Source organism: Rutilus rutilus (assembly GCF_951802725.1).
Source record: "Rutilus rutilus genome assembly, chromosome: 7".
Taxonomy (NCBI): domain Eukaryota; kingdom Metazoa; phylum Chordata; class Actinopteri; order Cypriniformes; family Leuciscidae; genus Rutilus; species Rutilus rutilus.
The window spans coordinates 31,846,580-31,869,954 of record NC_140221.1 but is presented as its reverse complement, the minus strand read 5'-3'; the positions used below and the strand labels follow the sequence as shown (position 1 = coordinate 31,869,954).

The 23,375-nt window shown below is 37.7% G+C and overlaps 1 protein-coding gene across 1 annotated transcript in view; it reads right to left on the bottom strand.

Annotated features, from left to right (window-relative positions):
- whrnb (whirlin b) overlaps positions 1-22,259 on the bottom strand; it is a 54,659-nt gene extending 32,400 nt beyond the window's left edge. Inside the window, exons 1-3 of the mRNA XM_084414374.1 lie at positions 21,056-22,259; positions 3,236-3,454; positions 316-441 (exon numbers count right to left, since the gene is read on the bottom strand). Of these exons, the coding sequence (XP_084270500.1) occupies positions 316-441; positions 3,236-3,454; positions 21,056-21,784 (1,074 nt within the window). The 5' untranslated portion in view covers positions 21,785-22,259. The remainder of the gene's footprint in view (positions 1-315; positions 442-3,235; positions 3,455-21,055) is intronic.
- Positions 22,260-23,375: the final 1,116 nt, after the last annotated feature.

Sequence of the window (23,375 nt, the reverse complement as noted above, 5' to 3'; positions counted from 1 at the left end):
GAAGAATATTTCCAGTCAAAACACAATGACTTGCAGTTTCAAAGATTAACTTTCTTGTCAGATGTCAGGTGGCTTGTAAATTTTGCACTCAGTAAATGAGTTGTTTTCCACTTTATTCCCTCGCAACCTCAGTAACAAATCACTGCACACTGCTCCCACCCAAAAGAGAAGCTATGCTGTAATTTAGACTGAAAAAAAGGACTCAGCTCACGTCCGAGTCAAGGGACAAAGGATTGCGATAAAGCCAAAGTGGGCTCTAAAATAGTCTAAGATTTGCAAAGCCAAGTTCTCAAATTGTGACTCGGGACATTTTACCTTTAGTCCACTGTACTCTGCAGCAGACCCTCGGTCCACTCCAGTGATATAGATGCCCAGAGAATACTCAGCACCCCCACGGATCATCAGACCCAAAGATCGCCCGTCGTCCAGTGAGATGTTCACCTGGGGAGCACACACACACATATATTATTTTGTTCATTTCGCTTGTTTATGCATACACTAACAAGTCCTCACAATTGCAAAGCTCCTAAAGCAATCTAACCACACATGTCCAATTCATTCTCCACATGAGCTGAGCACTATGGCTCCCACGGGATATTGCGAAATTTACAGCGGAGAAAGGGTTGAGAGTGTCAAAAAGTTCAACTTTATACAAATGAGGTGAAAAACAGCAGTGATGTCTGTCATAAACATTTCAAAACTTACAGATAATGCTAGAGTTTCTGTTGGATTCAATGCTTACATCACAGCTACAAATTGTTATTTATAAATAAACAGATTTATTTCAGATTCCAAACTCCGATTTGCACACTTTCATTGTGGCTATACTGTGGCTGCAGTAACAAAAGTGTATTATATTTATTCTGTATGTATGTATATTTTTTTCCCCATCTGTAATCTACTGTAATTGGACACAAATATGGGTGTTTCTTTAACTTTGGGCACTTTTGTTCACTAACAATATCCAACAGTGAATATAGATGCATCACTAAAAATTGTGATTTATTTATTTACTTATTTACTATTCTGAAGGTAATGAAAATAGCCACAGGTTTCCCAATCCCAAATGAGGCATTGTGCTTCAAGAATTATTTGGTCAAAATGACAGTGATGACCATTTTATTTTCATTATTTATGAAATAAAACAGCCAACTCATTTTATAGTTGGCACCTTAATAAATAGATACAATTAAATAATATTTTCACACATTTTACATAATTTGACAAAGTTATAGAAGCTTAATGTGACCTTCATAAAACAAAAAGAAAAGTTAAAATCTGGAACATGAAGTGCCTAAAAATTAAGAAACACCCATACAGTGACTATATTGCACATGAACTGAAAGAAATTAAAGACCACACTGAAATTAGCCACACCGTTACCCCCAAGCAGCAGGTATCTAGCGCTTTAAACAGACACATAGGACACAGTGGATTATTAAGGTAGTGGGTGGGATATTTACCCTTGAGTTGAGAATGTGACTGCACACTTCATTTTGCTCATTATGGATGCCCCATTACTAAAGGTAAATGCTGAGGCAATGAAGAGGACTATAAACTGACTTCACCCACCCATCAGAATTCTAGTGATGTTCGAGCTGAATGAAATACCAATAAGATTCAAGTCTGGGATTCAGCACAACCAACCACTGCGGCATCCAAACCCCAATGAACAATTATCAACAAATCAAATAAAGCTTTGTTTATTACCTCTCTGTGAACTTGACTGCAGGTTTGATCTTTGTGGTGATTATGTTTTATTAGTTCTCATTTGTCTTGCATCGTTTAGCACTAAAACAATCAACAGATTCCCAAAATCCAGATATAATTGTCCTCAGCTTTATTCAGACTAACTATGAGGGTAGATTCTTTGTGAATCTGTAGCAAAATGAAAGGTTTCAGATGAAGCAGCCAGTTTCTGACCTTCTCTGCCATTATATATGTGTCTGATGTAGCCTAATGGACTGCTTACTGGAAGGTTCTAGTTTGAATTCATAGTGCCTCTCATGACATTAAAGGTCAGCTCTGCAGACAGTGCTACATATATTATTAAACATACAGTACATATATTATAAACGGGAATAGATTAGTAAACAAACATCATTATTTATACCTCATGTATTACACGTAGTGTGATAAATGGGTAATGGATTTGGCTAATTCATCTGAACCCAGATGATAATTCAGGTGGGTCATATCAATCACACTGACATAAAGATCATTTCAGGTGAGTCTGGCCTAAAATGTTCCCAAAATACTCTTATCAGCAGCCCCAAAGCCAAGTCACAACAGCACCGACTCCTGCTAAAGAATCACTGCAGCTAACATGCTCCACTGCCTCCATCCAAAACATATAGATCACTGTCAGTGCTTGTAATTAGGGCTCGAATCTCGAATCATCCATAATTAAATCTCAAGAAACAAACAGTTTTGGTTGTTGATATAACCATTGTCTGGAGTTTAGACAGTTATTATGAGTGAAAATCTCTGTGTATAAGTTTATGGCTTTATAGGTTTGCAGATGGTTTTACAGGCTGTTAAGGTACAAAATTAACTTTGCCACATCTGCCAGCTATTTTTATCTTGTTTCTTTACAGAGACAGTACAAAAATCTGGCACACTGTGATTTTTCTATGCATACTTTTATTAGAATATAGTATTTCACATATATAATGCCACATGGTCAAAAAAACATTTAGGATTATGGGGGGAGGGGGAACTATTAGATATGCAATAAAAACCTCTGATACATTTTTCACTAGGATAAAAGTTGTTAGTCACTTGAGTCATGACAGACGTTGTGTTTCGTACTGTAACTTGCTGAAACGATGGCAACGATTTTGGACCTTGTCGGCAGTGTTGTGATGGGTGACCGCTGTCCTTTGGGTGTTTTTAGCTGAAGAGGCAGAATTTGGGATGAAGGTGTGAGAGGGCTTAGTGAGCAAAGTTGATGAATGTGTGTGTGTGTGTGTGTGCGCGCGCGTGTGTGTGTGTGTTAATGCACCTATAGAGAAAAAACCTGCAGAGCTGGTTTGCAGTTAGCAGAGAGGAATCACTGAAGCATTACACTCATTTCTACACTTGTTAGAGCTGTCATTTCTAATGTGAATAAACTGAGTAGAATAAAACGTCGAGGGAAAAGCCGCAGATGTTTAACACTTACAACTTCGCTCTTGAATTTTAAATTGCCTTAAGTTCCAATTAATCTGTCATCATGAACTCTCTTTAAACTCACCTTCTTTTCAGCATCCTCGTGGCGTATGTGTGAATGTCCAAGTTGCTGGATGTCCGAGTGTCTTCCTCCTGAGCCACGCTGGTCCACCAGGTCTGGGGGCGGGGACACACTGCGGCCCTGAGGGTCCACCCATGTGTACACGTGATTGGTAACATAACCACCAGGGATCCGTCCCATAGAACAGACTGACATGGAGAGCTTCTTAGAACCTTTCAACACCTGTGAACAGAAAACCGACAGATGAGGACAATAAAGGAAGCGACAAAAGGGGGACTGAAGAGGATATGAATAAATAAATTGTTAGTCCTGCCTCCAAATTAGTCATTAATAGGAATGCACAATATTAGAGATTTTTAATTAATTTAAAAAAAAAAATGTATTACCTTTGCTGTCATCTAACAATCACGTAAAGCTCATCTTTAAAAACAATAATAATGTAATAACATTGTATAGGCTATCCATTTTACATAGCCTACATTATAATTATAATGATAGATTTTTTTTGCTTTTTTTTTTTTTGCTTTTTAGATAAAATAGTATAGAATTTTAACAGAATTTTAGCCATAATTGTCTGTATTTTCAGTATCTGTCACATGTAGATGAACATGCACAAATCAGAATGAATTCAAAACAATAGAGAACACCGAACTGAGAAAACCAAGGGTTAATAAATGCAATAATCAAAGTAATAGTGAACAGGTGTGGAACTCAAATCAGCAACCAAGGTAACTACAGTAATAATGACAGGGAACGCTGACAATCAGGAATAGAATGAAAACTAAACCAAAACAGAACAAAATAGATATGTAATATTTTAATTAATAATTTGAAATATAATAAAATGAAAATATAAATATAAATACACAAATAAATATAATAAAATTAAAATATAAAAGTCATTCATAGATTGGGTTAATTGAATATTGTAAACACTTTACAAATATTCAGTCATAGTGGCCGATCAATGAAAATGAAATGACCCATTGATTAACGCTTACATTACGAGCTGAAATTACACACTGCAGCTTTAAAACAAAAGCTGGGTTATATCTCAGCTGTAATATTCTTCTCCTAAAGACTCCATAGTGCTTTGACCTGCTGGAGAGTTAATTCTCCATTCATGGCATGTACGAGCCAAACAAGTCCAAAAAAAGATCTCACTGACTCTAGTGCAGGTCTCTTGTGGGTTGGCTCCAGCCATGTAAATCAGTCCCACCACCTCCCTGAACTGCTCTCATCTCTGAAAATGTCCACAGACATCCATCTCTGACATTTAATATGCTTTATAGGGACAGAGCTGGATGTCCCATTGGGGTGGGGAGTTAAAAAAAAATTCTGTGCGACTGCAGATACAGACATCACTTTGTTTTTGTGCTTTCTCAAAGAAGACAGAGAAGAAAAAGGAGAATAAAGAGAAATACAGGCATTGAGAGGCAGGCTTGCTGGAGTCAGTGCTACAGACAGAACATGAACAATAGCATCTGATTCTCTTTGGAGTTTGTTCCTCAAGCTCGGTGACACCGACATCAAATGATCCAGACAAAGAAGAAGTATAACATCTGTATAAAAACTACAAAGATTACAAGTAAGGACATTTATAGCAAATACAGACATTTCGATCTACAGAAGGCTTCTCAAAATCTAGACAAAAAGCATTCATTGGCATAAATGTATGAGCAGACAGAGCCATGCTAGTGAATGAAATCCCTCTGGCTCGCTCACAGAGAAGCACCTGGATCTACATAGATTAACATAAATGTTTAATTGGAGCGGAACAACACATTCAGTGTTGCTTTTTCTAACCGCTGCTGCATGAATTATGAACAATGGCATGTGTGCCCTGGTTTAAAACCGCTCACACAAACACTTTTGAGCAAAACACGTATTTTTAGCAGGGGGCTAAAAATACAAGCACCAAACCTGTAAATCCGTGTGGAGCGTTTCATCTGCAGCCTCTGAATGGAGCACTTGACCAAATGTGGTCAGCTACATAACAACACCTCAGTGTGCTAAAACAACAACACGGACAGCTACCAGACCTACCGAGCAGATCTCTTGCATAACAGGCAGAATGTGGGGAGTTTAGAGCCATTGAGTAAGAGAGGCAGAATAAGAGAGAGACTCAGTGCTGTGTGGATGTACAGTACAGCGGATGAGTCACATTATTCTATCTTGAGAAAGAGTAAGAGGGTTCATAATGTATTTTCTAAAATAACAGGTTTTTCAGATGTCCCACAGATTTATCATTTCATCAAACTTCAAACTAATCATACCAGAAACATTATACAGGGAGGATACTTTAAATGAGAGAAATGGTAGCACTAAAAATGGCAGCTGTATGAGAGCAAAACACAGCTCAATATAGCGACTATGGGAATGGAATTCCCGCCTTACAGCTAAAATAGCCAATCACCTGTTTGTTTACTCTAGAACATGCATGAACATTAGATGAATCAACCTGATTTTTTGATCTTAACAAACAATTGTGAAAATTGTAGCATTACCCATTCAAGTAGATTAGAGCTGTATTTGCATGACTGCATATAATTATCAAGATGACTGCATAATGAATATTTTTGAACTTTCTGTTCAGAAAAATCACACGATTCAACAACTCCTTTTTACCCCTAAGCGAGTGTATATTGGGGCCTACATACCAGTCTGAGCTAATTCTTCAAACTTCAGCAAGAGAGTAACAAACACAAAAGGTGAGAAACAGAGAGATGTAGGCAGATAGGAGAGGGAGAGTGAGAACGAAAATGTCTGACAGGGCTTTAGTGAATAAACCACAAGCCAGTGTCTCTTTATCACAAAGGTAGAGGACACATCTGACATTTCTGTGCTGAGCCTCAGCAGACGCAGCCTTCTTCTGATAAGAATGTATAACAATCCTATTCCACGCTCCTTTCCAGCCACCCGAACAGACACCAACTGAAACCTGTGGTGACCTGGATATAATGAGTGGTGACACAGCCGGCGATGATTAGACAATGACCTCACCGCTTTTAACATAGACAGGTCTGCTTACTCATTCTAAGCAATGCGAATCTGCTTCCACAGTCGCAAACATTAAAAACTGACAGTAAAAGGATTTTAAAATTATGGTGATAAGTTTACAACCAAAATGGACAAGGTTTGGCAAGTTAGCATAGCCATGTTTGCCCCTCCTGGTAGATGCTGTATATAGGGTTGCCAACTTCAGAAAAGAAAAATACGGGACAATTGTGGTTCATTACAGGAAAATAAGGGACACTCAAAAATGTTCTACTGTATCACACAGTATGTCATTTCAGGTTCGTATGTGTTTAAAAGGTTCTCAGACATAAACACATTTGTTTTGCTTAATCTATTTATGTACAATTTAATTCTAAATGAATTTTAAGGTCATACAAAAAAAGTCACATTACACACAAACCATAGTTCAAAACAATAGCATTTATCTGAATAAGCTTTTGTAACATTATACACTACAAGAAATTAAAGAAAGTAATTTTCTTAATTACTACTTTTATTCAGCAAGGATGCATTAAATGAATCAAAAGTGACAGTAAAGACATTTATAATGTTACAAAAGCTTCTTTTTTTTCAGATAAATCTCCTTTAAAACTTCCTATTCATCAAAGAATCCTGACTTTTTTTTAAACATTAATAATAATCAGAAATGTTTCTTGAGCAGCAAATCACATCAGCATATTATTCCCACAGGTAGATTTCACGTTTTCTTGTGTGGCTGGATGGATGTTGGACTCATGAGCAATAATCACGTTGTTTGAATTCGCCAAAACTGATTTGCCGAAATCAAAACGCGGATAGTGAAAGGGATTTGCCGTTGGCGTGAGTCCGGATCGAACCGGAAGCGACCAGACAGCAGAGGATTCTGTTCGCAAATCAAACAATGATTTGTCCCAAAAGAATGATTCATTCTCAATTTAGAGTTTGTTATTCGTATGGTCTGATGCGCGTGAGTGTGGGCTGTGATTGGATGATGACCGGTGTCGTGATCGTTCTCAAGTGTCGTGTTGCTGTTGTATCAGCCAGTGGTTAGATCAGCATAGCAGCTGAGAATGTCTAATAGGAAGAGAATTGGCACTCTCTGGTTACTTCCGGTTTCTGGACTGGCTGCAGTAACACGAGTGCAGAATGAATGGGAGTCTATGGGGTTTCACCCCCAGAATCCACTTTTCTCAGGATGTAATTTTTTTGTCAAGTAATTTGAATGTTGTATTCGAAAGAAGATGCAAAGAAATTACACATTGCTGGGTGTTTAAATTTTTTAGAGTCACTTATTTGCTTTAAAAAGTCTTTTAAAGTGTCAATGACGTCATACACATCGTACGACCAGAGATACTGCTTTACGGCAATCCTTCAGTCACTTTGGTGCTTTCGCGCTCTGCACTTTCTTTTCTCTCGAGGCATCGACAACACAGCTGACACAGGTAAATACACGTGCTAAAAGAGTTTTGGTTTTGTTTGTTTCTGGTCCCGCTTCGGATGCCACGATGCCATCAAGCGGTATCTCTGGTCGTAATCAGTCCTTCACTGACCAATCAGCATTCATTAGCAGAATGCTAGTGTGTTATGGGCAACAACAACTCAACCTGTAAGAAATCGAAAGGACATAAGTACTCGTTCATTCAACTTTCAACCTATAACACATGTTGAACTTGCAAAACCTACAATCAAATCTGAGATTTCTCAACAGCAATCGGGTGAAAGAGATACATTTAGCCGTCTAGCCCCATAGACTCCCATTCAGTCTGCGCCAAGATCGATACAATGGGGCTAATAGGAAGTGCCAAGGACGGGCTCTGGTAGCAGTCAATAAACGGGACAAGGGTCACATACGGGACAAATAAATTAGGCCCAATATACGGGACATCCCGGCTAATACAGAACAGTTGGCAACCCTAGCTGTATATACACCATCATGGAAGCAAAAGGTATTTTTCTCCATGGATGTTCATTCACAATTGGGTGTATTCTGATGAATTTATTGCAAGCAATGGCCTGGTTTCACAGACAGGGCTTAGTTTAAGCCAGGATTAGACCTTAGTTCAATTAGGACATTTAAGTAGCTTCTATAAACGTGCTTTAGAAAAAAAAAAACTATGTCAGTGACATATTTTAAGATATGTCAGTGCAAGTTGCTTTCAGTTAAATAAGCTCAGACATGCCGTTTTTTTAGTCTGTAAATAGGCTTAAGCCTTGTTTGTGAATCCGGGGGTAAATGTAATACATATACACATGAAGTGCATTTATATTTTTCTCAGTCTGCCACCTTTCATTCACAGTTCAGGATAGTCACTAGTAAAAGGTTTGGGACTGTGCAGGTCTTAGGCATATGCTATTACGACATGTCACTGAAACATAACTTTGGAAAAAGCCTTAAAAAAAGAATATGTAACAATAAATCCAAATATCTACATATGAATTCAAAATCATAAATTTTTATAACTTATTTGGCTACATGGTATTAAAACTAAATATTTGTGTAACATAGAGCAAACCGTGAAAGTCAAGTCAAGTCACCTTTATTTATATAGCGCTTTTTACATTATAGATTGTTTCAAAGCAGCTTTACAGTGATAACAGGAAATTAATGCACCAAATATTGTTTTAGCTGTACAGCAGATCTAGAAGAAAGTCATTGTCCAGTTTAAGTAAGTTCAGCATTGATTAATTTCCATTGTAAAAATCATTGGTTATTAATTTAGGGGCGTTTACACGACACCGGTTTCATCTGAAAACAGAATTTTTTTTGTTCTTTCTTGCCAGTCATTTACACAACAAAGGCATTTTGGTTGCCTGAGAAACACAAACTTTGAAATAAGTTTTTGAAAACGGGTTTTGAAACGATTAGCCTACAATTATCATCTCCGTGCAAACTTCAAAAACGTGAACCTGTGAAAACGGTTACGCATGCACATGGGCAAAGATGAGTGATTACCTTAACAGTTGTCATTTATCAGTTACACATCACACCTTTAAATAATTTAAATATACAGCATGTAGCCTACATTTAAAATAAGTTGCAAAATATGATTCACTATATAATAAAATTGTATTAATTAATTATAATTCACTACTGACTTACTTTCTGTTCAGTGATCTCTGTATAGAGATTATATTTAGGCCTATTATAGTGATTATGATATCATCTACATTACAGATCAGTGTTTAATGTTTAGGGTTAATGTTTAAATAACCTTCCAACTTCACAACTTGGCAACTCTGCATTCTAGAATTCAGTTTTCCACTTGTAAATATGATTTCGCTCAGCCATTCATGTGCTCACAACATTTCCAACCTTACATGAAGAGCACTATTAGTCACATGCAATTTATGGTTCAGAAGACTGGCCAAAAATGGCAGTTTTCATGTTGTTATGTGTGGGGAGCAGGATAAAGCAGGCAGAGTCGAGGACCTAAATGCAAGTTTTTTTTTTTTGTAATTATCAAAGTAAACAAATAACAATGAATGCAAGGACCAAAGGAACATAACCATGAGAAGAATGGCAACCATTACATTCAGCAACTGACAAAGCAACGGGAGAAACACAAGGGCTCTTATACTGTATACACAGGGCTAAACAAGCTTAACAAGATAATGAGTTAACAAAACACGCCTGGGGAAGACAATCAAGTGAAAAAACTACAAAATGACTACAAAAAGGCACATGGAACGGAAAAAAGGAAGTAAAACAAAAGTCCACAAACACAGAGGACATATTTATATGAAGGGAGGAAGGTTTTTTCTTTCTTTTCTTATTTTCTCTTTTACAAAATCCCTGAAGGTTGCATACATTTAAAGAAAATCATGATAATATGAAGCTACTGCAGGGGTATTCAATTAAAGTTTCAAGAGGCCCAGGCTATTTCCTTCGCAGCGGAGGAGCGTGACAGAAAAGATAGGCCTACTGTATGGGGGTTCAGGGTTTTCCTTTTGAAGTCTGGACCATTTTTATATTTTTCTTAAAATAAGCATCTACTAAAAACAAAAAAATTATGTACATAAAAACCTAAACGCCCTCATCATGAAAACAAAGTGAACTAATAATTTCAAAATTTTAGTTATCTTTCCTTGCCATCAACAAATAATTTCCCCCATAATAACATTGTTTATTATGAAATGCTCTTAACATGCTGATTAATAATGCTAGATGTAGATGAAAAATGTCTTGCCAAAAAAACTTGTTTATTTGTACAGTCTGAGTCATATGTGTATGACATAAAAATAAACAATTGTATTTTTTTCTGCAATGTTTTTGCAAAAATATCAATCTATTTTGCTGCTCACTGTGTTTCTGCTACTGTTCATCTGGAGTTATTGTAGCGCTTTAGCGGGAAAGAGCAATGCGCACAGAACAGAAAGTGCTTGAACGAAGCGCGTTTGGCGCTTAGATATATTAGAAGATATTTGTGACCCTGGACTAGACCCATACACAAAAGAAATATATTTGAAAAATATTTTCAAAATATATTTTTGGAATATATGCAAATATTTGAAATTGGCCCAATAAATATATTTTAGTTAAATATATGTAAATATATTTTCATATATGTTTACATATATGTTCATATATGTTTTAACTTTTGCAAATTGTTTCATTTGAACTATATTTTGAAATTTAAAAAGTTAACATTTTCACAAACAAACAACACATTTTCAATTTATTTTTTATATAGACCACTTCAGCCATGGATGTGGGCAAGGGAGAGCAGTGCTCTACCACTTCCCCCACCCACATTTTTCCTACTGGTCAGGGATCGAACCGGCAACCCTTCGGTTACAAGCCCGAAGCCCTAACCAGTAGGCCACGACTGCCCCTTTACTGACTTTATTGGCCTAAAATGACAATTTTATGTAGGAAATAACACACAGAATGCAGAGTTTTTTTCCCTATAATTGAATACAGTTATTTAATAGTGTGTGTATGCAGTGTTAGACACTGAGTTCTATCTATTGTTTAAGTGCACTTCACTGTTGGAGTGTCACTGTTATACTTGCATCATAAATATTGTGCATATTTTCAATATTTAAATGACTTCAGGAAAGATGTCAATAAAACAACAATAAATCTAATAATTGCACTTAGTGTTAGGTACGTGCCACCTAATATGGCCTAATAGTCCTAGGAAAGCAACTATCTGTCATTTTACATTGCAGTCATTTAAATGTAAGAACAGTATTTATTATAGCTGTGTGTCATAATACAGTAGTGAAATATGGTAGCCTACTGTTGTGTATAGGGGAAAAGGTAGAGGAATTACTATGATCAAAATACATTTTCGACCCTTCTTTAGCAAGCTAAACATTTTATGACCATATATTTTGTCATATATTTTACATTACATGTTATAAATGTAAATATATTTCACACTTAACATCATATATTTTTGTTATATTTCAGAATATATTTCAAAATGATAAATATAAGTGAACAACAATGCAAATATATTTCAATGTATTTGGAATATATGCCACATATATTTTTGACACTTTAAAATATATTTCAATTTTTTTTTTTTTCGTATGGGCAAAACCAGTCACATGGGTACATTTTTGGACATTGGGATTTATACATAATCCGAAAGCTGTATAAATAAGATTTCCATTGATGTATGGTTTGTTAGGATAGGACAATATTTGGCCGAGATACAACTATTGAAATTCTGGAATCTGAGGGTGCAAAAAAATCGACATATTGAGAAAATTGCCTTTAAAGTTGTCCATTTATGTTCGCGATTGTGCTGCATTCACTCACAAAAACACTGTACACTTGTGGTGTACAACTCTGTTGTTCTGACACGCTGCTCACTTTAATCTGCAGAAACCATAAAACGGTGTTACCGTTGCCATTATGCCTCGCGGTCCGGTTGGAACCAAGCCAGGATATAAACAGCACTGTAATTCAGTTTTACAGGGGATTAATAATTAAGCACAATGTTTTCTACGCAGTTTCAGTGTCCTAAACCACAGGGAACCGTGGACAGTTTCAGAACAGTCGGTGAAAGCTTGGCAATATGTGCACTACCCCCTGAAGACATCAGACCTAGAAACACCATTAAACAGTAAAAAACTAGGTCTGAAGCACAACATTGAAAAATGTCAAGAAAAGACAACCTTCACTCTTTAACGTGAGGAACTTTTTGAACATGCTTTTCAGCCATCCTTCTGTCAGATTAGTTTATCACTAAAACGCTCTGATGGAACTAAATGTCTTATATAAAGATATTTAGGGACATTGAAGCACTAAACCTGCCATTAAAAGAGCAATTCTTTCCTGTTCTCATTTGCCAAGCACTCACCACCTAATATGTCACTCATTCTCTGTAAATCTGGTTGGTGAGCTATTATTGTGTTGAAGGAAAAGGCAGAGAACTTTTCAAATTTCAAGACCCAGAATGTAAAAGGTCAAGAGAAGACCGTATGCCTCCAAGGAGGCACAAAAATATCTCACTTGAAAAGTTTGAAGGCAGCAAAGGTTGGTGAGATAAATATAATCATGTTATGTTCACAGGCACGGCATACCACATACTTGTATGTTCATTTTTAGCAGCTGAAAAAACATGACAAACCTGCCCAACAGGAGCTAATAACACAAAGGTTATTCACTATGAAGCCTGAGGAACAAGAGAGATTTATTTATTTCCGACTCTCCTCGTTCTTTAAAAGAAGAGATTTGAGAATCACAGAGCGTAAATGAGTCACCTAGGTTGCCAGTATTTTAATTTGCTTGTTTATTGTTTCATTAACTGTGACAACGCAGTGAGAAGACAAGCAAATAAGAGGTGCACACTCCATTAAAACACTATTAGCAGCTATTACCATCAATATAAATTATGATCATGGATGTGTTCAGTACACCATCACTCAACAGCACTGGAGAAATATGGTATGGCCTCTAAAAAAAAAAAAAAAAAAAAAAAAACAGTAGATGAAAAAGTTTCCCTAGATGAAAAGTTCATCACCCTCCACTGCTTTCTTCAGGGCTTTCTCCCTTTAGCTGCTAAAATATCAACTTTATACATATGTGTGTGTGTGTGTGTGTGTGTGTGTGTGTGTGTGTGTGTGTGTGTGTGTGTGTGTGTGTGTGTGTGTGTGTGTGTGTAATCATAAACCCCTGGTAATAAAATAGTTTTACCATTTACCGCACTTTGTTATTCTATTGTATATTATGTTAGCAAAAAGCATAATTCCCAATTGACAGCCATCAACCAGCCTTCAAACCATATATTCTGACATCATTTTCCAAAACAATTACCACTGAGACAAACGGAAATTCTTATGCATAACTCCCTCTCCCTCTCCTTTGTAAGACCTCCTTAGTTAGAAAGAAATGAAAACTGTTCTATATTCATTCAAGTAGATGCCTGAGAGCTTTTTCTGCTCTAAAAAGTATTGGGTTAAAAATTAGAATAAAAAAAAACTAGTTTAGCACATAGAACTGGCTAGGTAATATGGTAAATAAGAGACCAGATAAATTTGCTGTCACCTTCAGTATGCATGGAGAATTACCTTTGTCCACCATTTGCAATTGCTCTTGGTCTCTCTTATGGGTTCTTGCCTTAAAAGCTGCATGTCTTTTCAGTTCAATTTCAATAAAAACAGGCCAACTGCGTATCCTCGCAAGCAAACCGTCATCTCATAAAGAAATGTGCTTCACTGTTGATTCACTGACATGATTCAGTGCAGCAAATGCAGCATATGCAGCATATGCAGACAGGCACTTAGTACAGATGGAGTATATGTCATTTCCAAGGGCAGCAGTGAGACACGTTCTGATACCTTGAATCAGACGTCTGCATGCTGCGAGATTGATCTAATATCTGTCAAGGCCAGCGGGTAGCAACAATAGTAGACAACTTTACCAACTCATCAGTACGAAACTGCTGTCCTCGCTGTGGTAATTGCTGTTTTTGGGGCTTGAATAGAGAGGGATCAAAGTGAAGCAAGCATAAACAGAAAGAAATTTAAACGGGCAGCAAGTGTCACGACAGAGGTCGAATGGTATAGCTGGTTGCAGTGCTTTATTTCAGACAATGAAATATTGTTCTGTTAGATAGAACAGCTCATCAGATGAGTAATGCCTCTCAGTCTGTTATTATAAAACACCCACAGTTTTAATTATACAACTTTGGAAAGCAATAATTAAATAAACTACATTTACACTACCAGACAAAAGTTTGGACACACCTTTTCATTTTGCATTATAACTAGTTTCCACTAATTGCACAAATTGTAGTTTGGGAATAATGTAAACAAAATCAAAATGATATTTTCTATAGTAGATGTCAATCTCATTCATGCTAAATTAATTAATTCAAGGAATTAAAACAATGTTTTTTTTAATAAGCATATGCACTAAAACTATTTCAGAGCAGATTGGGAAAAGATTATCAGTGAATAAAAGCTTACATTTTGGCCTGCTTGTCACACAAAGCTAGAAACACTGGTCACTGTATGATCATAAAAACATGAGCAGAACAAATATTTTGTGTAAATTTATAAATGGTTTTATAAATTAGGCCCATTGTATGGAAAAGAGCGGCTCAATAAAAATATATTAATATTTTGTGTTCAAACAAAGGAAGGAAATAATTCTCAATTACATAAAGGTGAGTAAAAGATGACAGAATTTTGACTTTTGGGTGACTATGTCTTCAAGGTTAGTAGTGTTACAGTAAGGTTTTAACAGCAGTTCTACCAATATTCTCTATCGCACAAATAGTATAAGTACATTTGTAACTCCATAAGTTTGTAACAGCAAAGAGCAATATGAGCCAAATTCATTGACATGACATAATAATTATTACTCATCATCACTGTCTGTTAAGAAAGGATATTTATTTTAACTGCCAATACCAAAGACTGTCCAAAACATGTTTAAAATTGGATTGGAAAATAAAGAAGCACAATGATTAAAGTAAGAGTGAACGGTGGAATTTGTATTCTAAATGAGTGCAGAGTGAGATGGGGTGAGATGTAGTGATTCTCCAGGGATAACAAGAGGCAGAAGGAGAAACAGAGCATACACAAGCGTGCAAACAAGAAAGAAAGAAAAGAAAGAAAATTCAAACCCAGCAGGAAGGCTGAAGGTGCATACACAGGCAATCTATGACTAAACTCCAAACGTTCATGCTCCACAAGAAGGTAATTGTAACAAACGAGTTAAATTCCTACGGTGCAGACTCACTGTGATTTCAACATGGTTCCAATCCTAAAAGTCTTTGACATTCCCATTGCCCCATGAGACGAGCTTGTGGTGGTGAATAATGTAGAATTATCACATTGTCAAGCTTTAATGTTCATACAAGTTCTCGATTTAGAATTAAGTTATTTATTCATACTTACAGTCTACTCTATACAAGTCTCCTTCTTGAAGCCTCTCAGCAAAAACTGAGGGAGGAAGAGGTCTCTAATTGACTCTACATCTATCGGTCCTCCGGCATCCGTTTGGCCTTTTAAAATCTCCATGACAGTGCAGCAGATGGACTGTGTAAAACTCCATTCCCATCACCATCTGCCCCTCCCCTCTCAATATCTCTCACTCTCCCTCTCTTCCTTCAAGCTATGACAAAAAAAGATAAATTGAACCATCTTATCTTTCACCGACCCATTCACCACTTCTGTCTTTGATGATCCTCGGTGGTTGGTAAAGCAAATCAGCTTTTCATTATTCTGACATTTACATAACCACAAACTCTCTCTCACTGCATTATCTCTGACTTTCCCTCTTATAAAATGCCCAATGTGCAACAGTGCAGTTAAGTATTTGTACCAGAGCCATCAGATATGGAGTGCACATTGTTCTGGGCTCATGTACTATGTGTTAGAAGTGGGATGAGGGGTTGTTAGCTATTCACAAGACACGGAAAGTCTCAGTGCTTACTGGTAATTCAACTGACAGAGATCGAGAGAAAGCGATAAATAAAGGCAATCAAGATAAGGCTTGATATACAGAGGAGTACAAGCAGCTGTGTCGCCATTATTTGCATTGCCGGCACAATTTGTCATTGAGAATAATTGCTTAAGACTGGCAGGTCAATAGGGGTGAGACTCCAACAGAGAGAGCAGACAATGTGACTTTGCCAGCTGTAGGCTACTTCTTTGTCAAATCCTCTGTTATTCAGCAGATCACTTTAAAACAAATGATCAATCTCTAGTTATTCAGATTTGGATGACTTAACAGGCTTTGAGTGTATTTTTTGCTAGGCTGTGATCCTTCTACTGAGTCTAAGAGTAATCATACTAAATTGGAGTATAGGCTTTGGAAAGTCAATTCAAGCAGCGATTAAATGAAATAAACGAATCCCTGGAGCCGATTTAATCCTTTGATTTATTGTTTCCCACCCATTGACGCACCTCACCACATGCCAAACTCTCTGTCAGAACTAATCAAGGCTCACAGTTGAGGCAGCTATGAGTGTGTTCTCCAGCTTAAACACTGTCTGTTTAATTAAACGATTTTATGAATTATTCAGCTCCTAATGGGAAGCAAAATGGATCCAATTAATAAATGAGAGCAGGTATCCCAACAGGATTGGCTCTGAACACCCCTATTAGCTTGGCACGAAAACCGGAACTACGGCAATTAGCGTGGAAAGATGGCACTGGAAGAACTGCTGGAATTCAGGCACAACATCAACATTTACTATTTAGAAAAGTGTAATCAGTCTTGTTTCCAGAGTTATGTTCATAAAATCATAATTTATTACTTTTGGACCAATGGATGAGCACATTTGCAACTAAACCAACTATCGCTTTAAAAATTATAATTATTTTGAAAAGCTAGGGCTGCACGATTAACCAAAATAAATGTTAAATGGTGCTCCGCAAGATCTCAATCTCTGGAGTTAATAGCTTGATGGTTCACGTTTAAAAATGAAGACATTAAGTCAGCCATAAATATTATTATTGTATGGAGCCCTTAAACGGACATTTGCAAATATAAAAAAACACAGACTTGCACATGAGCACAATAAACGTTTTGCATGCTCGGAAAAACTATTGTCTATGGTGCTGCTCGCAAAAAGAACTGTTAATTTAGAATTGAATGAAAAAATTCAGCATTTCTCAGACACCTGTGAGGATGCGTTAAACCCAACAAAGTGGTTTAATAAAGGGTGTATTGATCTTTTATATGGGATAATATAAATATACTGCCCTAAAGAAAGTCAAATCTGAGCACTCTTTGCTGTACCAGATCTAGGCATGGGAAGGGGTGGGCTGAGCCCACTCAAATGTCTGCCTTGCCCACCCAATCCTAATTTAGGCACAGATCTGTTTTTTTATGATTAAGGAATTGATTAAAAACAATCTGATGCAGACTGTGAGTTGCGAAGTTTGATGAAGGGCTGTAGAATACCCAAACAATCAAAAAAATAACACCAGAAAATTACAGTATTTTTCTTTTATTAGCTGAAAGTAACAGCGCATCGCATTATACACTCACAAGATGGCTTTCAGTCTGTAGCAGAAAAGCAGAAGCTGATGATCAAACAAGCGAAAATGGGCAGCTTATCAAGGTGCGCATAATGGGGAGTTTAATGTATCTTCATGAATATGTATCTTCTTATTTACTTGTAAATATAAATATAAATATATATTTTTTTAGCTGACTGACTTTAAAGTGTAATTTGGCCACCATTAAAATGGGTCATACCATGAGCAGTTGAAATACGCTAGAAAACCTTGCTCATTTAAGAACGTGTATTTATTGCATCGATGGAGCAAGAACATAATGTGAGTGAATAAAATGCATATGCACAGTTCAGTTGAAACGTTGCCCTCTTTGTCTTGCTGTTAATGCTGTTAAGGCTACTGAATGTACGATGCAAACTGTCTGCTTAAATAACAACTAGTGAAATAAGAATGGTTCTCTTTCGATCAGTTATGGGCCATTCACACAGAATGTGTTTTGTGGTTAAAAACGCGAGGCGCATGTCAGTGTTTTTTAAAAGTTTTCTTGGAAAGTTTTAAAAGTTGAACTTATCTTGACTTAAGCACCACATTTTTAGAACCCTATGGCATGCACGAGACGCTGCAAACACCTGGCCAGACGTGTACTCGGGCTCAGTTGCTACTTCTTGCGCTCGCTCTTTGTCTGCGTTTGGCTCAGGCGTCGTGTCCATCTCACAGGATGGTTTCAGGCTGGACTCTGAGTCGGGAGTGGGGATGGTGTCCTCCTCTGGGCCGACTTGTGAAATCCAGTCCATTCATCAACGGCACCCACTCCACGTATGCGGCGAAATCCCCCGGGGACCATTCACTGGCAGACATGCTTTCGTCTGCTCGCTCAGGCCAGTGTGGTAAAATACACTGAGCGAGTCATCTGTATAGTGCGTCAGGCACACCAGGTCGAGGAAATCCTGGGTGTGATCCATAAGCGAACGGTTCCTCTGCTCCAGGCATAACAATTTGACCGCTGGCAGATCCAAGGGGGAAAAGAAACCAAAAAAAACCCTGCAGCTTCTTTTGGTCCGGTCTTCTGTCACCAACGGTTACATTACTCAACTTAATCTATTAATCATATAGAATCTTCATTAGTTGCTGATGCAGTAATCATTAATAAATGGTTTAGTTCTTCATGAGTCATGAATTACATTAACACGTGATTATCTGAGCATTATTTAAGCATGAATTAATGCATATTAATGCACCCATATTGTAAAATGTTACCAATGTTATTATTATTGTTGTTTTTTCTTAAATGCAATTTTTGTATTTTAACTGTATAATAATAATTGTAGTACAATTTTTGTATAATTATATTTTTTCTTAAATGCATTTTTTTTAACTGTATAATAGTAATAATATATGTGTATTATATAACAATTATTGTGTTAACACGCATTTTTGTATTTACATGGCTCATATTGTGACAGTCCATCTGGTTGGTCAGTTAACATGTTGGTCAGACCAATTAGTGGTGCAAGCAATGTGGGCAAGCTTGCCTTAAAGCCGAAGGCCATGTTATCTTCCATAAGATATTATGTTAACAACTCTGATAATGTCAAATCAACTCAATTCACACCTCAGCCTTACGGTAAACTATACAGCCAATGTGATACATTTCTTTCAGGCTGACACTTTGAGTAAACATGGTCAATCACTTTTAATCCATCCATATGGAACCTGCAATCAAGACAGACTGACTCACAAAATAAAGCTTCACAAACAGGCGTCAGGCCCTTTTTTTGACTCACATTGTTTTTTGCTGTGTGCTTTTTTTAGCTTGTGGATTCAATTCTAACAGGCAAACAAGATTGCGACAGGCAGTACAACAAAGCAAGGATGATACAAAAGAACGCCACACTTCCCTCGGCAGTCTAACGTGAATGCTCAAAAGAAAAAAAAAAAAAAACATAGAATGAGCTGCCCACACAAATAGTCAAAAAGAGAGAGAGAATGAGCGAGCAAAGAGGAGAGGAAAGTAAGAGTGAGTTGGCTGCCTGTCATTGCTCTTCATCTGTACAAGCATCAATTGTTATGTAACCTATGATTTAACTCTCAAATCTATAACTAAAATTAGAGATGATAAGAGATTCCACCACAGGCAAATTTCAGCATATGTCTAACTGAACATTACAGTTGTTCGAACACCGATACCTCCAATTATTTTCACAAAGCCTGAGACCAGCACCAGCTCCAGTGGCGTGTTTTGAGTCAATTATCCAATTTTCCGATATTACATGTGGACACATGGGGAATGAGAGCAAATGTGTTAAAAGAAAAGGTCAAGATTAAGACCATGTGAAGAGAAGAGAGCAAATGAGATTTAGTCACACTTCGAGTGGCCAGTTTGGGGTTGAGGCCAAAAGTTAGTGCTCAGCTCTGCAATTAAGTGGGCAAAATAAATAAAAAATTGATTTTAGCCCTGCTAAAGCCAGTGACTCTGACTGGGACTGCAGCCAAAGATTTTTCTGCAGGGCTATGACACTGGTTAAGGACTTCACAGGATGAGGTAAGGGGAAGCAAATTGGACTGTTTGGTACAAAAAAAAAAGGATACTTATAAAATACTTATAAATAAAAAGATACTTGAAGCACCAATTGGGGTTCCAGACTGCCGATCCCTCTAGAGCAGTGATTACCAACCAGGGGTATGCGTACACAAGGATATATTTTGCATTGTTAAACTGAAATTATAATTTCTTTAATAATTTCAATAGGACTATGTCAGGGTTGTTAAACCATCTGTACACAATGTTTTAGTCACTGTCATTTTTGCATACTTGCTCTTATTGCTCTTTTACTTTATTTTATTTTATGTCCCTTTTTTTTTATTACTGTGAGTGACTCTTTTTGATTGTGTACACATCTTTATTTAATATGCAGGGTTTTTTTGTAGATCAGTATTCTGTATTTAATTTTGGTACTCTATCTATCTATCTATCTATCTATCTATCTATCTATCTATCTATCTATCTATCTATCTATATATATTCATGGTTTTCATTGAGAATCTTTCTCCATGATTACCAGAAGTTGAAACCTGTGAATGACCAAAAATCTCAAGTGCAAGTGCATCAAAACCCTTCCCTTATAATGGGTTTACTGGAGGAATCATTGACAGTTTGTAGAGTTTTTGCAGTAACTTATCAGAGAACTGCCCTTTTTGATAAGGGTTCTAGAAGTTTTCTAGAAGTTTCCAGTTGTGTGGCAGTCTGATAAACACAAAATGGTGCATCAAGTGTGTTTTTATTTTTACAGTGAAAGAATTTCCGACAACAGATCCACACAATATGTTAAGGGATGGGAAATGTTTAAATACAGTGCCCAATCAAACACACACACAAACATAGAGAACACACATCACCTTGACTGCCTCTCCGTGAGTGACTCGGTCAAACACCATGTTATTGACTTTCATGATCTGGTCTCCAACTCTCAGCCCCTCTCTCTCAGCGGATGATCCCGGCTCCACCAAAGATACATAGATGCCAACTCCATGCTCTGACCCACCCCGTATGCTGAATCCCAGGCCTTCGTGGCTCTTGCTCCTTTTCAGCGTAACTTGGCGGATTTCATCAGGCGCTTCCTGCATCAGCGCCGGCGCTGTCCCCTCAACGGTGGTGCTGAAAACAGGAGCCGCGCGCACAGATCCATGACTGGGACCGGCCTGCTCGTACTCGCGCAGAAAGTGCACCGGGGATGCTCCTGCATGCGCGTTTGTGCTGCTGATGTCTTCCGAGCACTCGTGCTTGATACTGCCTGTCAGCAGATCCGTTTTCAGATAAAGCCCTTCCGACGTGTACTGGTCGAACAGCAGCTGGTCCGACCGGGGTATGACCAGGCGCAGCATGGGTAAAAGTTGGCGCTTGCTGGATGTGTTGAGAATGACTTTGAGAGTCTGCACGAGATCGAATACATTGCGCTTGGCGTGGTAAATGTTGAGGCAGTGGATGAACTGCTCCCTTTCGAAGTCGTTGAGCAGCACGTTGAGCGCGTTGTGCAACTTCTTGACGTTAACGGAGAGCGCGCGGCCACCGGAGCCCAGCGAGTTCGCGCCCGACTTGAGAGAAGCGCGCTCCAGATCCGTGCTCATTCTCAGACACCTCAAAACGACAGGGAGATTTCACATCAGGCATTAGGAACGGAGCACGGTCAGTGTCTCTTGTTAAAAACAGAAATGCAGCGCGATTCGTGCGTTAAACCTGTGGTGAGACGTGTCATGCTGAGTTAAGTCCTCGTTTGAGAGCGCGCGCTCACAAAATAACAACGATACAGAAAAATGGCAGGATAATTAGTGCAAAACAGTTTCGAAACTTTTGATCATGAATGACATTTGTTTAATGGGCACTTTAAATGCTATAGTGGAAAAAGTCCACTGTTCTTCCAGAGAAAAACAACAAACCCTAATTAAGTCCCGCGAGGATTTGACGTCCGTAATAGTGACTTTAATCCTTTTGGTAACACATTATGCGAAAAGAAACTGGCGGTGAGACGTCCTGCAACGAGAAAGAAAAGAAAAAAACAGCACGAACGTTTCAAGTTTGGCAGCCGCGCTAAAAAGAGGAGCGCGCGTGTTCAGTGTGGCTCGCTCGGATTTCTTGTCGCTACTACTGAGTCCGTTGTGAGATACCGACACAGGCGCTCTGGAGGAAATGACGCAAGCGCGATGCGCCTCTGTTGCTTAGGAACAAACAACTAGGAACGCATTTGGACAAACAAAACCACATCTTTCCTGCGCGTGAGCTATTTTTAATGTTCAAGGTCCGCCGGGCTATTGACGTTAATCAATTGAAAAGTCGTTTCCAAAGAGCATTGCGCACTTAGGGCCATATCGTAAAGTGTTTCTCTTCAGGGGAAACAGTCGAACTTGATCTAAACTTTACAGATATGTGCTATAAGCAGATCCTCTACGTGTGATATGTTTAAAGGGGATCATGTGGAGCCAGTCTGTCAGTATTGCAAAATAAAACACAGGACAATCAGTACTGGCTGTCCATGATTGTCCCTTTTATTTAGAAGCAAAACTACTAAATACCCCAAATAAATAAAGCATGCTGATTTCAGCTGTAATGAATCCATGTATCTTGTAGATTAGCCTGAAGTTTCTGCTCAGAAAGATAGTCTTTTGCTACGCAACAAGTAATACAATTTAATATCCATTACATATTATTAATGTATGCATTATAATCAATCTGCAATTAAACCTGAAAGTTGTGCCAGTATGGTGCTAAGAGCAATGGTGGAACATCCCATTTGGAGATCAAAAATATATTCCGCAATCAAAATAAATCAGAATCAAGTATTTCAGAGAGCCATTAAATCAAGAAAAACATATTGACCTAAATACATTTTTCAGTCATAATTAGTGAAAAATTATTTTGATTCTGATTGACGTTTTCCTTTGGAACACTTAAAAAAAACACATTTCAGATCAGATGAAATTTTAAAGCCCCTTACATTTCAATCTTTCTGTTGATGTCTTATCCCAAGTTAAGAGGAGCTGTTTTGAACAGATTTACAAAACGAGGGCATGTGTTTGGATATGTGTGTGCTTCATTTGGGATTGCTCCATTTATACAAGGTCTCTAATCCTTTGTGTCTGCAGAGAGTAATATCACATCTTAAACTGCAGCTCTGCTCGGTGTTGTGAAAACCCAACTCTCACAGATGCTGTGTCATATAAT